Source organism: Zonotrichia albicollis, chromosome 2, assembly GCF_047830755.1.
Source record: "Zonotrichia albicollis isolate bZonAlb1 chromosome 2, bZonAlb1.hap1, whole genome shotgun sequence".
Taxonomy (NCBI): domain Eukaryota; kingdom Metazoa; phylum Chordata; class Aves; order Passeriformes; family Passerellidae; genus Zonotrichia; species Zonotrichia albicollis.
In genome coordinates this window covers 13,675,706-13,691,362 of record NC_133820.1, presented here as the reverse complement: position 1 = coordinate 13,691,362, position 15,657 = coordinate 13,675,706, and the positions used below count along the sequence as shown (strand labels likewise).

The 15,657-nt window shown below is 46.0% G+C and overlaps 1 protein-coding gene across 1 annotated transcript in view; it reads right to left on the bottom strand.

Moving 5' to 3' along the window:
- The window catches only part of SIM2 (SIM bHLH transcription factor 2), a 73,611-nt gene that overhangs the window by 16,541 nt on the left and 41,413 nt on the right, over window positions 1-15,657 (bottom strand). The window contains exons 5-7 of the mRNA XM_074533901.1: window positions 15,001-15,086; window positions 10,789-10,988; window positions 6,795-6,901 (exon numbers count right to left, since the gene is read on the bottom strand). Of these exons, the coding sequence (XP_074390002.1) occupies window positions 6,795-6,901; window positions 10,789-10,988; window positions 15,001-15,086 (393 nt within the window). The remainder of the gene's footprint in view (window positions 1-6,794; window positions 6,902-10,788; window positions 10,989-15,000; window positions 15,087-15,657) is intronic.

The following is a 15,657-nucleotide window of genomic DNA, read 5'->3' as shown; positions in this document are numbered from 1 at the left end:
GGGTGGAGTCCCCATCCCTGGGTGTGTTTAACAAAGCCTGGATGTGGCACTGGGGGCCAGGGTTCAGTTGGGGCTGGGCTGGACTCGATGGCCTTGGAGGTCTCTCCCAACCCAGGGATTCTGGAATTCTGTGAATTTTGCCCATATAAAGAAATCCCTCTCCTTCATGTTCATCCATTTCCTTGTGGTTCTGGAAGGCTCACTGAGGTTTCCCACAGTCTGGAGCACATGGGCCACCTCTCTGGGCTGCTTCCTCTCCTAGCCATTGCACATCCCAACATATTTAAACATCCCTTCAATCCCAGTTTATCTCCCAAAGAAAATCAGGCTCTTACAAAACTGACAGGTCTTTCTGGAAGTGTCAATTCTTCCATTTTAGGATGAGGTGCCTGTGTAGAAAATTAACACCTAAAACGGTCTGCAGCTCAATTTCTGCTCTCTGGCACAGGGACAGCACCCAGGAGGGATTTAGGTTGGGTTTCAGGGCAAGGCTCTTGCCCAGAGGGTGCTGGCACTGCCCAGGGAATGGGCACGGCCCCGAGGCTGCCACAGCTCCAGGAGCTGCCAGGGATGACCAGGGTGGGATTTTGGGGGGTCTGGGCAGGGCAGGGCTGGCACTGGGGGATCCCTGCGGGTTTATCCCCACTCAGGATATTCCATCATTCCATGATCCTGCAGGACGTTCAAAAGCCCTCCCTCCATGGCGATCACCAAGTCACTGCCATTTGGGGTTTCAAATCTCTTTTAGGTATCAGCTTTTTGCCTCATTCTTGCTGGTGTTCCTTCCACTCCTACATTTCTACATGGAATTCTTTATGGGAGGATGGGAAATTATGAGGAGTGTGTGTGTAAGTATGTAAACACACCCAGAAAATATAAAGACATTTGTATTTTTTAAGTGCAATTCATCTCTGTGAGTTGAAAGTCTTGGAGTGGTTACTCAAAGATTCTGTTCTAAAAATATTAATCATTGTCTCTGTGCCACAGTTTTACTATTTCTGAGTGTTCTGTAATTGTGGATGATGCTCTCTAGTTATGCTGGCCCATCCCTGGAATTGTCCAAGGCCAGGTTGGACAGGGTTTGGAGCAAACTGGGACAGTGGAAGGTGTCCCTGCCATGGCAGGGGCTGGAATGAGATGATCTCCAAGATCCCTTCCAACCCAAACCATTCTGTGCTTTTATGATCTGGTGATTCATTCTAAAATCTAAATGGTCCCGTTCCAGGAAATGATCCTTACATTTCAGCACAGGCCATGTAACAGGTGATGTTTGGAATGTGGCCTGGCCTTTCAGAACTAGGTCTTTGTGCTGGTTTAATGAGCACATTTTCCTTCAGTTCAAAATGCTTTGCTGCACTCAGTCTTCCTGAAGAGAAATTAATGCTGTCATGGATCACTAACTATAACAAAGTTCTTCCCTGTGCTGTGGGACTGCTTTTGGCTTTCCTCCTCTCTCACTGATTTTTTTTTTATCCCTCTTTTAGCTCTGCAGTTAAGACAGTGTTTGAAAAGATGTGAAAACCACTGAGGGTTTCAGCGTTCAGCTTTCCTTCCTAATTATCTGGATTAAGCAGTATTTCTCTGGGGACGGGGGAGGATTTTGTGCCTGCTGATTTTTTTAGCAATCTGGGGAGAGTCTGACCTTGGCTGGGGGACAGTGAGTGAGACAGCGAGTGAGCTCAGCTTCCATCTGGCTCCGTGCTCAGCTGCCCTGTTTGATGCTGAAAGGGAAACCTCAGCAATGGCAGTGAGGCAAACCCAGTGCCCAGACAGGCTCAGGCTTCTTGGTGGCCTCTGCTGCAGCCCCAGGGGAGGGTGCTGTGGCTTTTTCCTCTGCATGTGCCCTCTGTGAGTGACTGGGTGTTCCAGGGCTCTGCCTGGCTCCTGCTTTCACAGGGAAGCTGGGAAAGGCTCTGGGCTGTCACACAGGGATGTTTTAAAAGGCTCCAGCAGGGTCCCGGGCGTGTGGCTGGGAGCTCCCAGGCTGCATGGAAGGGTAGCACTGCAAGAAATGGATTTCTTGGTTCCACACTGGCAGCAGGTCCTGGTTTATCTGCCCTGGCCTACCATGGGCACTGCCCCTGCAAGAAATGGATTTCTTGGTTCCACACTGGCAGCGGATCCCAGTTTAACTGTCCTGGCATGCCATGGGCACTGCCCCTGCAAGAAATGGATTTCTTGGTTCCACACTGGCAGCAGAACCTGGTTTAGCTGCCCTGGCCTACCATGGGCACTGCCCCTACAAGAAATTGATTTCTTGGCTCCACACTGGCAGCAGATCTCAGTTTAGATGCCCTGGCATGCCATGAGCACGGCTCCTGCAAGAAATGGATTTCTTGGTTCCACAGTGGCAGCAGGTCCTGGTTTAGCTGCCCTGGCATACCAAGGGCACAGTCCCTACAAGAAATGGATTTCTTGGCTCCACACTGACAGAGGCTGCTGCAGCCTTTGTCCAGAGGCTGGACAAAGGCTGCAGCAGGGTCCCGGGCGCATGGCTGGGAGTTCCCAGGCTGCACAGAAGGGCAGCACTGCAAGAAATGGATTTCTTGGCTCCACACTGGCAGCAGGTCCTGGTTTAGCTGCCCTGGCCTACCATGGGCACTGCCCTTACAAGAAATGGATTTCTTGGCTCCACACTGGCAACAGAACCTGGTTTAGCTGTCCTGGCATGCCATGGGCACAGCCCCTGCAAGAAATGGATTTCTTGGTTCCACACTGACAGCAGGTCCTGGTTTAGCTGCCCTGGCATGCCATGGGCACAGCCCCTGCAAGAAATGGATTTCCTGGCTCCACACTGGCAGCAGATCTCAGTTTAGCTGCCCTGGCATACCATGGGCACAGCCCCTGACAGTGCCCAGCAAACTCCTATTTTCTTTTCAGACCTCTCAAAATCTGGTGCTGCTGTGCCAGGAGGTTTGAGTGCTGGCAAAGCAGAGGCAGACCCAACACCAGAGATGGTGGAACTGAGCTTTTCCATTAAATAACCCTGCAAAAACATAGGGTGAGTTCCAGGGAGCAGCAGAAGGGTTTGGTGGGGACACTGGCACAGACACCTGAACCCTGTTCAAGTTCCTATGGGAAGAGCAGGGATGTTGCAACACATGGGATGCCCAAAATCCCCCTTAAAATGGTAAAAACAAAGGGGTTTCTCTGAGGGCACAAAGATTTTTTGTCTGTACTGGAACTTTGTCCTGTATTTTAGAGTGCAGGATCCTCGGGCAGGGCCTCCTTGTTTGTGTGGCCACATTTCAGGGCAAACACTGTGAGTATGAAAGGGGCTCTGGAAATAAATAACACAGCTTCAAACGCCACAAGTGTTTTCCTGGAGCTGGAAGCCAATCAAATGTTTCAAGCAGGAAACTCTCTTTGCTGCCAGCACACCTTGGGCAAATATTCACATCTGCATTTCCCTCCTAGATTGATGTTCTTGTTCTGTCCCTCCTAACTCATTCCCCTCACTGTTTCCTTTGTTTTATTCCTTGTGCTGCCTCACTCTGAGTTCAGCCGCTTCAGGGCTTCAGTTTGGGATTTTTTTTCCTCTTTAAAAAAAAGCAAATGGTTATCCTAGTTTAGAGTTGGTTATTATTTTTTTTTCCCCCTTAATACCCTTATTAGGTGTAAGATGTTTCTCGTTGGATTTCTGCATCAGGTGACACTTCATCATCAGATTGCTTTATAGAATGGTACAACAACCCTGCCAACCTTTCACTGCTCATGTTCCTGAGACATTTGCTGATGGATGCTGGGGGAGCTCTCACACTGCTCCCCAGAGGGACTTTGTGCACTTTACATCTGGTTTAATAATTCCCATTACTTGGTATTCCAACCATGACCCTGCACTGTTCCCTCTGCTGCCCAAGCATTACTCATTATTTTCTGCTTCTTGGGATTTATCTGCTTTCATAAATTCCTATGCGTGGCTCCCATTTTTCTTCTGTTTTTAAAGTTTACAGTAATTTATCTTTAATCTACACAACTGCTCTTAGTATCCCATTTGGCTGAGGGATTTTTTTTTTCCTTTTGGAAGGATGTGGTGGGTAATTCAGTGAACGTGATTTGTCTCTTCATTTAAAACTCCAGTCGTACATGGATCAAACTGGCAGCCACAGGATGATCCATCCTGCTGCTCTAAAGTGGAAAACTGTTTTTCCAGAGGTGATTGTGGCTGTGGTGGCATCAGCTCCATGCTGGTTTACGAAGTATTTCAAACAGTCTGGTGGAAATGTGAAAATAACTGAGTTTATTCTGAACAGGTCAGCAGTCGCATCCGCATGCAGATGTCACCACTGCAGGGAGGGTGTCCCTGACAGGATTTTCCATGTGCCCTGGTCATTCTTTCTTCCCAGAGTGTTCAATAATGTTTTGGTAAACCTGAACTCGCTGTTAAAGGTCAGATTTTGCTTTCCCAGGTGTGGCACACCCCGCCCCTGGCAGAATTCAGCATTTGCAATTTCAGTTTGGGCTTGCCAAGCACAGCCACAGCCTCCTTGGCATTCCAGATCCTCAGCAGCAGCACACACTAGGAGAAGAAGGAAGCCTAAAAGGAGGATTTGACTCTGGCTGCTTCCAGCCTACAGGAGCAATCTGGAAAAAAAATTGCCTGACATTGGTTTTTGGATGTCATCTTTGCCTCGTATGGGCTGCAGCAAACGGAGCCAAACCCAGAGTTCAGCCATTCCCTCAATTTGCTTTTCAAATTAATGTGCTACTGAATGAACTCCTTCCCAGATCCAGATGTTTGAAGATATGATTAGTGACTCTGCTGGAAGATGGGAAATTATTAAATGTGTCATTTTTTTCCTGACAATCCGTTCTCCGAACCTCATCCACATGCTACTAATGAATGGCCCTCCAAGGAGTTTTTGGGATTGCATTCCCTTCAAACACAGGATGATTATTACTAACATATTTCAGAGGAATGCAGAGCTGCTGCATAGTTTTTGTTTTAACAGCAGAGGCTAGTGGAGTTCAGATTTTCCTCTCTCATTTACTTGCTCTTTAGGTTTTCTTTTCCTTCAAGCAGTCACCATCCAGAATTAATTCCAAATATTGAGAATAGCCTGGATCCCCTAAGCACAAAAACTGGCCAGATAAGTTGGTTTGGGTGTTATTTTTTTTTTTTTTTCTTTTCAGAAGCCCAGCATCTCGAGCTGTATTTACACAATTAATGGTTTCCTTAAGTGATAGCCAAGAACTTTTGAAAATCTGTCTCCAGTCAAGATTTGGAAAGGATTTTTTCCTGCTTTCCAGCATGCTGCTTGTTTTCTGCAAAGCTTCTCATAGCACTCAGTGTATTCCACAGAATCCCAGAATGGATTGGGTTGGAAAGGACCTTAGAGATGATCCCAACCCACCCCTGCCATGGCAGGGACACCTCCCACTGTCCCAGGCTGCTCCAAGCCCAGTGTCCAACCTGGCCTTGGGCACTGCCAGGGATGTGGAATCCACAAATTCCCTCTGCTTTTGGCCCCTGCTCATTGTCCCTCACCCCAAATTCTGGATTGTTATTTTGGTGAGGAGAGTTTGACACCCGATAACTTGAAGTGTTCAGGTTCTCGGGCTGAACAATGACATCAGCCAGGCTTGGACCTGCATAACTCGTGGAATCATGGAATCACTGAGAGGTTTGGGTTGGAGGGACCCTAAAGATCATCTCATCCCACCCCTGCCATGGCAGGGACACCTCCCACTGTCCCAGGCTGCTCCAACCTGGCCTTGGGCACTGCCAGGGATGCAGGGACACCCTGTGCCAGGGCCTGCCCATTCTCACAGGGAGGAAATTGTTCCTAATATCTGACCATTATAATTGAAGATAGGAAATCTTCAGTTGCTGAACCAAAGAAAAATGAGTTTTGATTACAACGCACGGTTATGAGAGGAAAATTATTCTTTCAAGTGTCAGAACAAAACACAGATGGTCAGCAGGGCTGAAACACTGGAAATCATGGAATGGTTTGGGTTGGAAGGGACCTCAAAGCCCATCCAGTGCCATGGCAGGGACACCTCCCACTGTCCCCAGTGTCCAACCTGGCCTTGGGCACTGCCAGGGATCAGGGGCAGCCACAGCTGGGATGGGAATTCTATTCCAGCCCCTCCCCACCCTCCCAGGGAGAAAAGTTTCCCTAATATCTGATCTAAACTGTTGGAGATTGTTTCAGAGATGGCTCAGAAGGCAGCTGTGGGGGACAGGTTCTCACAGCTGGTTTCTGTGAACAGCAGAAGTTCTCAGGTTGTTTTTAATTACAAGTAAAAGTGACAAACATGAAGGCCTTGAGAACCTTGCATACCAGAGTTATCAGGCAGCTTTCTCATAACAAGTAGATATTCTATCTTTGGCTGTTTTGGGAAAGCAAAAATAATTTTGAGAACCCAAATCTTGGTATTGGAAACATAAGGAGGGGTTGGTGTGTTATCTCTGACCTATTGTGAGCTCGGGTTTGCAATATGCATGAACTTAATTAACACGGTTATAAAAAGTGATTGATTGAGTGGATAAAGGGAGTCAGATGCTGAACAAGGAAGTTGGGTCTCTCCCTCCATCTTCAATACTAAACCTGTAATTTTTCAGTGTGCAGCCATTCCCTGGGTGCTGTCCCTGCATCCCCTGGCAATTGTCTCTCTCCAGCTTTCCTGGGGCTCCTCCAGGCCCTGCAAGGCCGCCCTGAGCTCAGCCCAAAGCTTCTCCTGTGCAGGTGAGCAATGCCAGCTGTGCCAGCCTTTCCTCCATCCCTCTGCCCACCCTGGTGCTCTCTAGCAGCTCCAGGTCCCTGCTGTGCCCCAGCCCAGGAACTCACAGAGGTGGTGAGCGTATCGCAGGTGGAAAACGTCGCAGCCGTGCACGTGGTGGTAGAGGGTTTTCTCTATCAGATCCTGGGGTTCGTAGCCAGTTAATTCCGTCACCCTGGAAAAGGAAAAATCTGCAATAAACAAAATCTCCAGGAATATTCCTTCTCAGTGACCCAGCGTTTGATTGTGCCAACAAACTAATGCCTGAAAGCTGCGGGATGAAATGTTAGTTTTGGAAACAGAAACCTCACCTTTACAAGAAAAGAAACCCTTTCAGGCCAGCCAAAGCAAGGTGCAGCTTTTCCCTGGTACACCCAGGCAGGAAAAAGAGCTCTTTTACTGATTTCCACCTTGGGCTTTTGCCACTGCCGTGCAGGATCCTTTGCACGAAGTTCCACTGGAGGAGCTGCTCGTGAAACAATAAAACCTCTCTTGTGGGCTGCTGGCACATTTTCATTTGCTTTTGCAAAGCTACAAGTGCAGAAGGTGTGTTGGGCCACATGTGATCAGGGCCTGTGAATAAATCCAGGCTGGTGCCTAACAGGAGGAAAAAGCAGGAGCTTATTGCAGCTGAGAATGTGGAAAGACAAGGAGGTGTGAAGACCACAGGGTGAGGAAAGGAAAGCTGAGGCAAGACTTCAAAAAATAAAATCCTAGAAGTAGAAGAATGGAACGAATTCAAAACAGCAGCATCTCTGCAGATGTTAAAGAATCAAATTCACAGGTCAGAGTTACACTGGGTCAGACATGAAGAGTCAAACTCCACGTTTCAAATGGACTTTTTAAAATTTAGCTGAGGAAAAAATAATCCTTAAAGTGCAATGTGCCACCCAGCCAAACTGTGGCTTGTTCACCCGGGGTAGGGGGGGAGTTTGTGATGTCCTGAGTTTTCTTTGCCAAAAAAAAGGCAGAACAATAAGGAATGTCCACAGTAACAAGTGACACAGTCCCTTAGCAGGTGACAGTAAAATTGTCCCTGCTGAGGATCTTCTGCAGCAGCAGAGACACATTTTAATGGCAGGAGTTTTACCAGCTCTAGCCTAGGCCTGTGGACTGAAGTATTTATTGAAGTTGGAGTGTCCTAGGGTGCTCTTGGAGTTTGTCCTCCAGTTTAGATTGAAGGAAATCCAGTTTAAATTCCCCAAACCTCTTCATGCCATGAACTGAGCGGGGATGGGCAGGACATGGAATTCCAGAGGATGTTCCTGGTATGAACTTACACTGGTGAGGGTGCACAGCACAGGGATAACACAGGAGTGTCCACAGAAATGAGCAGGGGGTCCCAAGCAATTCCTGTCATGGTAGGATTGATAATAATAATAATAATAATAATAATGTAGATTTTGATTAGTTTTTTAAAAATTTTATGACTATTCTGCATCTTCTGTTCTCATGCCCTGACTCTGACCAGCCCAGTGGACCCCACAGAGACTGAGATGATTCTGCTTGAGAGGGCTGAGGGCTTGGATTCTTCTGAAGGACAACAACATCAAAATGCCTTTGAACAGATGCTTGTGTTCCTCCTCTGCATTGTGTGCTCACCCCAGATCCTCACTGAAGCCAATTAGGAACACGAAATAATGATGGATCAGATCCTGCTCAGGTTTCAATTTTCCTTCTGACTTCAGTGCACCTAAAAGCAGAGTGGCAGCTCCATCCTGCCCCTTGGTGGGGACAGGCACAGCTCATCCAAACCCAGCCAAAGCACCAAAACCACAGCCCAGGGGTTCAGGGCCTCGTTTTCCCAAAGGCACAGTTCATTTTCCCACAGGTCTCCTTATTTATTTTCCCAGTGGTGCAGTCTCACTTTGTAACTGGCGACACAACAACCACCACTGACAGTTCCTAGGACACCCAAATTTTGGAAAAGCTTGAATCTGGAACTAAACTCAGCCATTTTACTTCCTTAACATGAAATCAATCCCTCAGGCAGCCCGGGCTCTCTAGGTTGTGCTGTGCAGGTGACAGGACACGCAGAGCTCAGCCCACTGAGCGGTTCTGCTCTCCTGAGTTCTTCAAAATCTTTTCAAACCCCTTGGCAATGAATGCACCACAAAAATGAGAGTGAGCAGCTCACTTTGGAGGGCAGTGACTGTCTTCTCCTTCCAGTGCCCTCAGCAGATGAACTCCTGTGTGGTTTATGTTGTGGCCAGAAAGGGATTTTGAGTGGCTCCTTCCTGTGACAGTGTTCACAAGGGTTCTTGGATGAGGGGAGGGATGAGAATGTTGACTCCATGTTCAGAAGGTTTGAGTTATTATTTTATGATATATATATATATATCACATTATAACTACACTAAAAAGAAATAGAAGGAAAGGTTTCCTCCTAGAAGCTGGCTAAGCTAAGAGTAGAATAGAAAAGAATGATAACAAAAGGCAGCTCTCTTGGATTCTGTCTGAGATAACTCAGCCTTGATTGGCCATTAATTATAAACATCCAAGGTGGGCCAATCTAAAATCTACCTGATGCATTCCACAGCAGCAGATAACCATTGTTTACATTTTTTTTGTTGAAACTTCTCAGCTTCAGCAGGAAAAAATCCTAAAAAAGGATTTTCACAGAAAGATCTCTGCGATATCTCTCTCTTCCCATGGCTTCATGCTGTCGGCTGTGACTGTTGCATCTCAAGATCCATCCCCCTGTATGGAAACCAGAACCAAGCCTGAAACCAGTTTTTTCTAACTCCTAACATGCCCCTGTTTTCATCAAACACCGTTTGGTTCGCTCAGCTGGGAGAGCAAAAGGCTTTGGTGCAGCTCAGTTCCCCCGTGGCGCGTGGATGACACCCATGTGCTCCTTGGCAAGCAGAGCTCTGCAGCAGCTCTGGGTCTGTCCCTGCTGCTGTCAACACCCCTGCTCCTTCCGTGGCCTTTGAAGGCGCTTCTGTCTCCAGGCGGTTCCTCCCAGGCACATCAATCATTTCCTCTCCCCCACATGCAAGGACGTGTTGCTGGACCCCTCGTGCTCCTTTTGTGTGCCAAAAAACGAGGCAGGGCTCCAGAAACAAGGAGCTCTTTGTGTCCCAGCAGCTGATGGAGCCGCTGTCTCCTGGGCTGAGCACGCAGAAAAGCCTCTCCTTGCGTGGTCGGCCTCCACTCTCTTGGGCACAGGGGTTTTCTCCCACATTCAGTGCACGAATGTATTCCCAGCAAATCCAGCTCGCCAGGGAAATGGGGAATGTGGGACCCACAGGGAAGGGTTTTTGAAGAATGATCATCTTGTCAATGCTTTGTGTATTTGGGATTTTCCCTTCAAGGTTTCCTGGACTGCAATGGACAAAGTATTGTGTCCCACAAGGTACAAAGTGTTGTGTCCTACAAGGTACCTGCTCCAAAACCTGCTCCAAAACCACACAAATGAATTTCAGTTCTGGTTCCGTGCTCATCTGAGCTCCATCAGCTGAAGTGGATGCAGGGCTCTCCTTCCTCAGCTGTTTTTCCCAAAATTTTGTTTAAAAAGGTCCTGTTTTCATGTGCAGTAGCCAATGGGATTAATTCCCATTCTAACAACCCCATTATCAGTTGGTTTCATGGTTAAAGCATTACACCAAAAGACAGAACTCTCTTCCTTACTACTCTCTCAAAATCTTTCTGGATGACCCCAGACAGTTGTTTGATCTCAGTATTCCACTTTTGGGGTTGTTTTTTTGGTTTTTTTTGGTACATCCTCATTCCTTTTGCTGGTTTTTCATGATAAAATTTGTGTCCTTTCAGGTAAAAAAAAAGTTTCACTGCTCCTGTGACCAACCCTCACAACAAGAACCTTTCAGCTGACCCTGAAAGTTCAGGTGACTCCAGGCTAAGCTGGACAGGCTCTTATTTCTTGGCATTCCAGACAAAGTTTGGTCTATCCAGCTGCCTGAAAGGCTTTGAAGGCTCTGAGCTCCAGATCCAGCTTGGACTGCTGGATTTTTTTTTTTTCCACGGATGTTTTGACCCGTTTGGAAACCACAGCACGTAAACACACGAACGCTCGGCGCTGGAGATGAAAGAGCCGCTTACCTGGAATCGAGGAAAATCAGTTTCAAATCCAAGCTGGCTCTGAACATGAACATGTTGCTGTGGAGCTTGATCTCAGTGATGGCACTGGGAGGCAGGGATTGCCCCACGGCCACCAGCCCCACGATTTGGTAGCAGGAGTCGTACAGGGACATATCCAGCATGTACTGGCGGATCTTCAGGTAGCCACTGCAGTGGATCACCTGGGAAAAGGGGAAAACGCCCTCAGGATCTGATGGAAAAGGCCCAAATCTGCTGCCCACCTGTCCGGTTTTCGGCTGTTTGGATGGCCTGGAAAGGCCCGGGGTGGCCTTGGGGCAGCCCGCGCTTCAAAGGAACAGAAGAGGCTTCAGTTCTTTTCTCGGTCTCGGTGTTTATTAATTGTTTATCTAAAAGATTTTCTCTCGGCCCGACAGAGCTCTGCTCAGCAGCCAGCCATGAGCACACTCCCTGCCCTCCGGGGCGGTCACCTATCTTTATACCCAAAGTTACGTGTACAATATTTATCATTTTTCCCCAATACCTTTCACCCTTATTGCCCGGTGCACTTTTAGTAATGACCAATCCCAGAGTGCCACCATCACCACAGAAGATGGAGGAGAAGAAGAAGAAGAAGAAGAAGAAGAAGGACAGGACACGCCCCAATTCCTCCATCTTACTTCTCTAAACCCCCCTGTACAGAAATCCTAAACCCTGTGTTTCACTCTCTAATTAACTCATCCCTTCACCATTCACCCCGGTGAAACCCTCCTATCCTCATACAGGTGTCGTCTCCTGTGTGGGATCAAAGTCCAGCCACCAGACACTTCTGGAACATTCCAGGACTCCCGAGCCCCCCAAGGGTGGTCTCGGTGACTCGGCACCTCAGTCCTGAGGCGCTGAGATCCCACATCCACCCAGCCTCAATGAGGTTATAAAGGCACATATTGTGTTTTTATCTTCTTTTCTGCCTGGGTCAGGGTCGGGATTGAAAGTATTTGAGATGGTATTTTGTGTTCAGACTCAGATGTTTGTTATTTCTTATCACTATTGCAGTCTTACAAGCCACGAGTTCTGCATCATTTCACTAAAAAGGTACAAAATGGCCCTGTATCTTTCTCTCCAAGGTCTTTGAAGGATAAACTGTCCAATTAAGAAATGACACCTCAATTATTTTTACTTTTAACCCAATAACCAACCACCCGTGCCTGCAATGGGGCAATGACACAAAACCACCCAAACCCATGGAGAAGGTGAAGGAGGAGGAGGAGGAGGAGGAGGAGGAGGAGGAGGAGGAGGAGAAGGAGAAGGAGAAGGAGAAGGAGAAGGAGAAGGAGAAGGAGAAGGAGAAGGAGAAGGAGAAGGAGGAGGAGGAGGAGGAGGAGAAGAAGAAGAAGAAGAAGAAGAAGGAGGAGCAGCCTCCACCCCAAAACCTCCACCTTGCTTTCTGTCTATTCCTGTATTCTAAACCCTTCAACTCTGAGTTTCCCACCCTGTGATATCACACACTTCTGTTCAAGCTCCACACCTTTAATCTCAGTTTTATTACTGAATTTTGGAAGCTTCTCCAGGGCCTCAGGTCAGTGCAGTGTTCTCCTGGGGGTCAGTGCCTGGCAGCACAGAAAGCCTGGAATTCTCAATATCCATGGTTCCAACAGACACACTCCCCCATAAAATTAAATTCTGGGTCGTCTGTTGATGGCAGTTAATTTGTAAATAGAGATTAAGTCTCAGTAAATGCAGTTTTGTGTTTGCTGACAGCATGATTAACCCAGTATTGAAGCACCTCCTCTCTGGGGACTGCCTAATTGCTTTCTAATTAATACTTTAATCTCCCTGACACAGATTTCCTGTAGATACTGCCAGAATTCTTGTTCATTGATAAAAATAAATCTGGAAGTTGTTTATTTTAAATGTCCATCTCTCTCCCACACACACTCAAAGATGAATGAAAAAATTTACATTTTAACGAGTTATTCTTCTGATGTAAATAAAGGCACATCAAAAAAGGCACTTTAAAAACCCAGTGGGTATTGATGCATCACAACAGCAATAAAAATTAACTGGTGTTTATGCAAATGCACAAGAAATGAGTTTTAAGTTCTCTGCTCGAGTTCAGAGGGGTTGTTTTTCTTGACACTTGACCAAGCCCAAGGTCCTGAGCTCAGATTTCGGGATCCCTGTGTACAATTGCTGTTCACAGAGGTGATAACGACAGTGTTAGACTGCAAAAATTCCGTGTCAGCTAAAGGGGAGGGGGAAATGCAGCCTGGGGACTGTTCCAGGCCAGCAGAATTTATTTAGCGTGGTGCTGGTGCTCAGAAATCATCAGCGCCCCTGGCAACTTCCTGGCCCGAGCTGCGGGAATATCACATTTTTTGTGATATTTTATTTATTCAATTTGCTGAATTTCTGTGATTGTTTGGTTTTAACTGTGTCCTGTGGACAGGAGTTAATTTTCAGTGTATTTATTGCTCTAAACAGCTGCCGAGCATCACCTGGAAATGGGATCCTCCTGCTCAACCTTCCTCCTCTGCAGTGGTTTAATGTTCAGCAAAAGCACAGTCAGATCTCCCAGCAGATCCCAATTCCCCCATCATGAATTTTTTCTGTGCTTCAGCTGATGAGGTGATTCCTTAAAAATTAACTCCTGACTTTAAGCACAGTCAAATGAAGTGAATTTAGGCCAACATCTCTCCAGATGAGAGAATCCTTTGATTTTTCACTGTGCAAACTTTTAATGGTGAGGGAAAGGAAGCGATGCCTCTGATTAACAGCGATAATTGGGAATTAACAAACCCAGAACCCCCCAAAGCCACGTGGAGACGTCACAATCGAAGCTCTGCTCTTTTACCTGATTTCAGATTCAGCTTTGGGACAGAAGCATTTTTGTGGGGAAAAACTACCTGTAAGGATGAAAATTAAAACTACTGCACGTCTGAAAACAAAAATTAGTGCAGATCTGAAAAAAATCTGCCTCTAAAGGTGAAAATAAAAGCTATTGCACATCTGAAAATAAGAACTACTGCACATCTGAAAATAAAAACTGCCTGTAAAGATGAAAATTAAAACTACTGCAAATCTGAAGATAAAAACTACCTGAACATCTGAAAATAAAACTGCCTGTAAAGCTGAAAATTAAAACTACTGCACATCTGAAAATAAAAACTGCCTGTAAAGATGAAAAAAAAAGTACTGCAAATCTGAAGATAAAGACTACCTGCACATCTGAAAAGAAAAACAAGTGCAAACCTGGAAAAAACCCTGCCTGTAAAGATGAAAATAAAAACTACTGCACATCTGAAAATAAAATCTGCCTGCGTATCTGAAAATAAAAACTACCTGAACATCTGAAATTAAAAACTGCCTGTAAAGATGAAAATAAAAACTACTGCACGTCTGAAAATAAAAAGTACTGCAAATCTGAAAATAAAAACTGTCTGTAAAGATGAAAAAAAAAAGTATTGCAAATCTGAAAATAAGGACTACCTGCAAAAGACTACCTACTATCTGAAAAGAAAAACAAGTGCAAATCTGAAAAAAAATCTGCCTGTAAAGATGAAAATAAAAACTACTGCACATCTGAAAATAAAATCTGCCTGCATATCTGAAAATAAAAACTACCTGAACATCTAAAATTAAAAACTGCCTGTAAAGATGAAAATAAAAACTACCTGAACATCTGAAATAAAAACTGCCTGTAAAGCTGAAAATTAAAATGACTGCAAGTCTGAACGTCAAAACTAGTGCAAATCTGAAAATAAAAATTGCCTGTAAAGATGAAAATAAAACGTATTTCAAATCTGAAAAAGAACTGCCTGCACATCTGAAAATAAAACCTATTGCACATCTGAAAATAAAAACTACTGCAAATCTGAAAAGAAAATCTGCCTGAACATCTGAAAAAAAAAATCCACTAAAATCTGCCTGCACCTATGAAAATAAAAACTCCTCAAATGACAGCTGTTATATATATATATCAGCTGGGGAATAAAACCAAACTGTGCCCTCCTGGCAGCTCCAGGGAATTCTCAGGGACCAAGGGGAGGCAGCGTGCCACCAAGTTTAAATTGAAATTACTGGGGGCATTTTGGGGATCTTTTCTGATTCTTCTTACCACAAACTTCGCTCTCAGCTACACGTATATAAAAACAAAACCCAAACCAAACACCCAAATAAACAAACTTGTCAATTGTGGGATATTTCAGGGGTGGAGGAGTAATTTATAGACATTACCTTGTAGCCGCTGCAGGTCAGGCCTGCATTCCTCTTGGCCAGGACACACTTCATCCTCAGGAAAAAGGATCTCTCGATTTCGTACTCTGAAAGCACAAAGCACATTTGGCTGCTGATTTACTCCTGACGATCCCAGAACTTTGCCCTTCCCTTGTTGGTGGTTCAGCTTTAGGCAGAAGCAGAAATCAGCTGATGCCTCAGGTTTGAGGTTTTCTATTTTTCACATTCTGTGCTGCTTTAGTGTGGGGTCTGGGCTTCATATTATGGGATGGTGAGCCAAGGACACACCAAGAACAGAGCCCTGATAAGGCTGGCAGAGATCTGCATTGTCCCTGACCATGGATGGATGGATCCACATTGTCTCTGGGAAATCCTGAGGGGGAATTTAATAGCAAAAAGCCCAGAAATGCTGCTTCTACCACAAATTCTGCCTCAGGTTTCAGCTTTTCTATTTTTCACACTCTGTGCTGCTTCAGTGTGTGGGGCTGGGTTCACATTCAGGGATGGTGAGCTCTGTGCACAGAGCAGGGACACAAAACAATTCCTGCTCCAGCTGGGCACTGTGGTATTTTCTGGGTCCCCCATCGCTGGGAGGAATGCTGAATCTGACTCCCTGTTCTCAGAAGGCTGATTTATTATTTTATGATACTATATTGT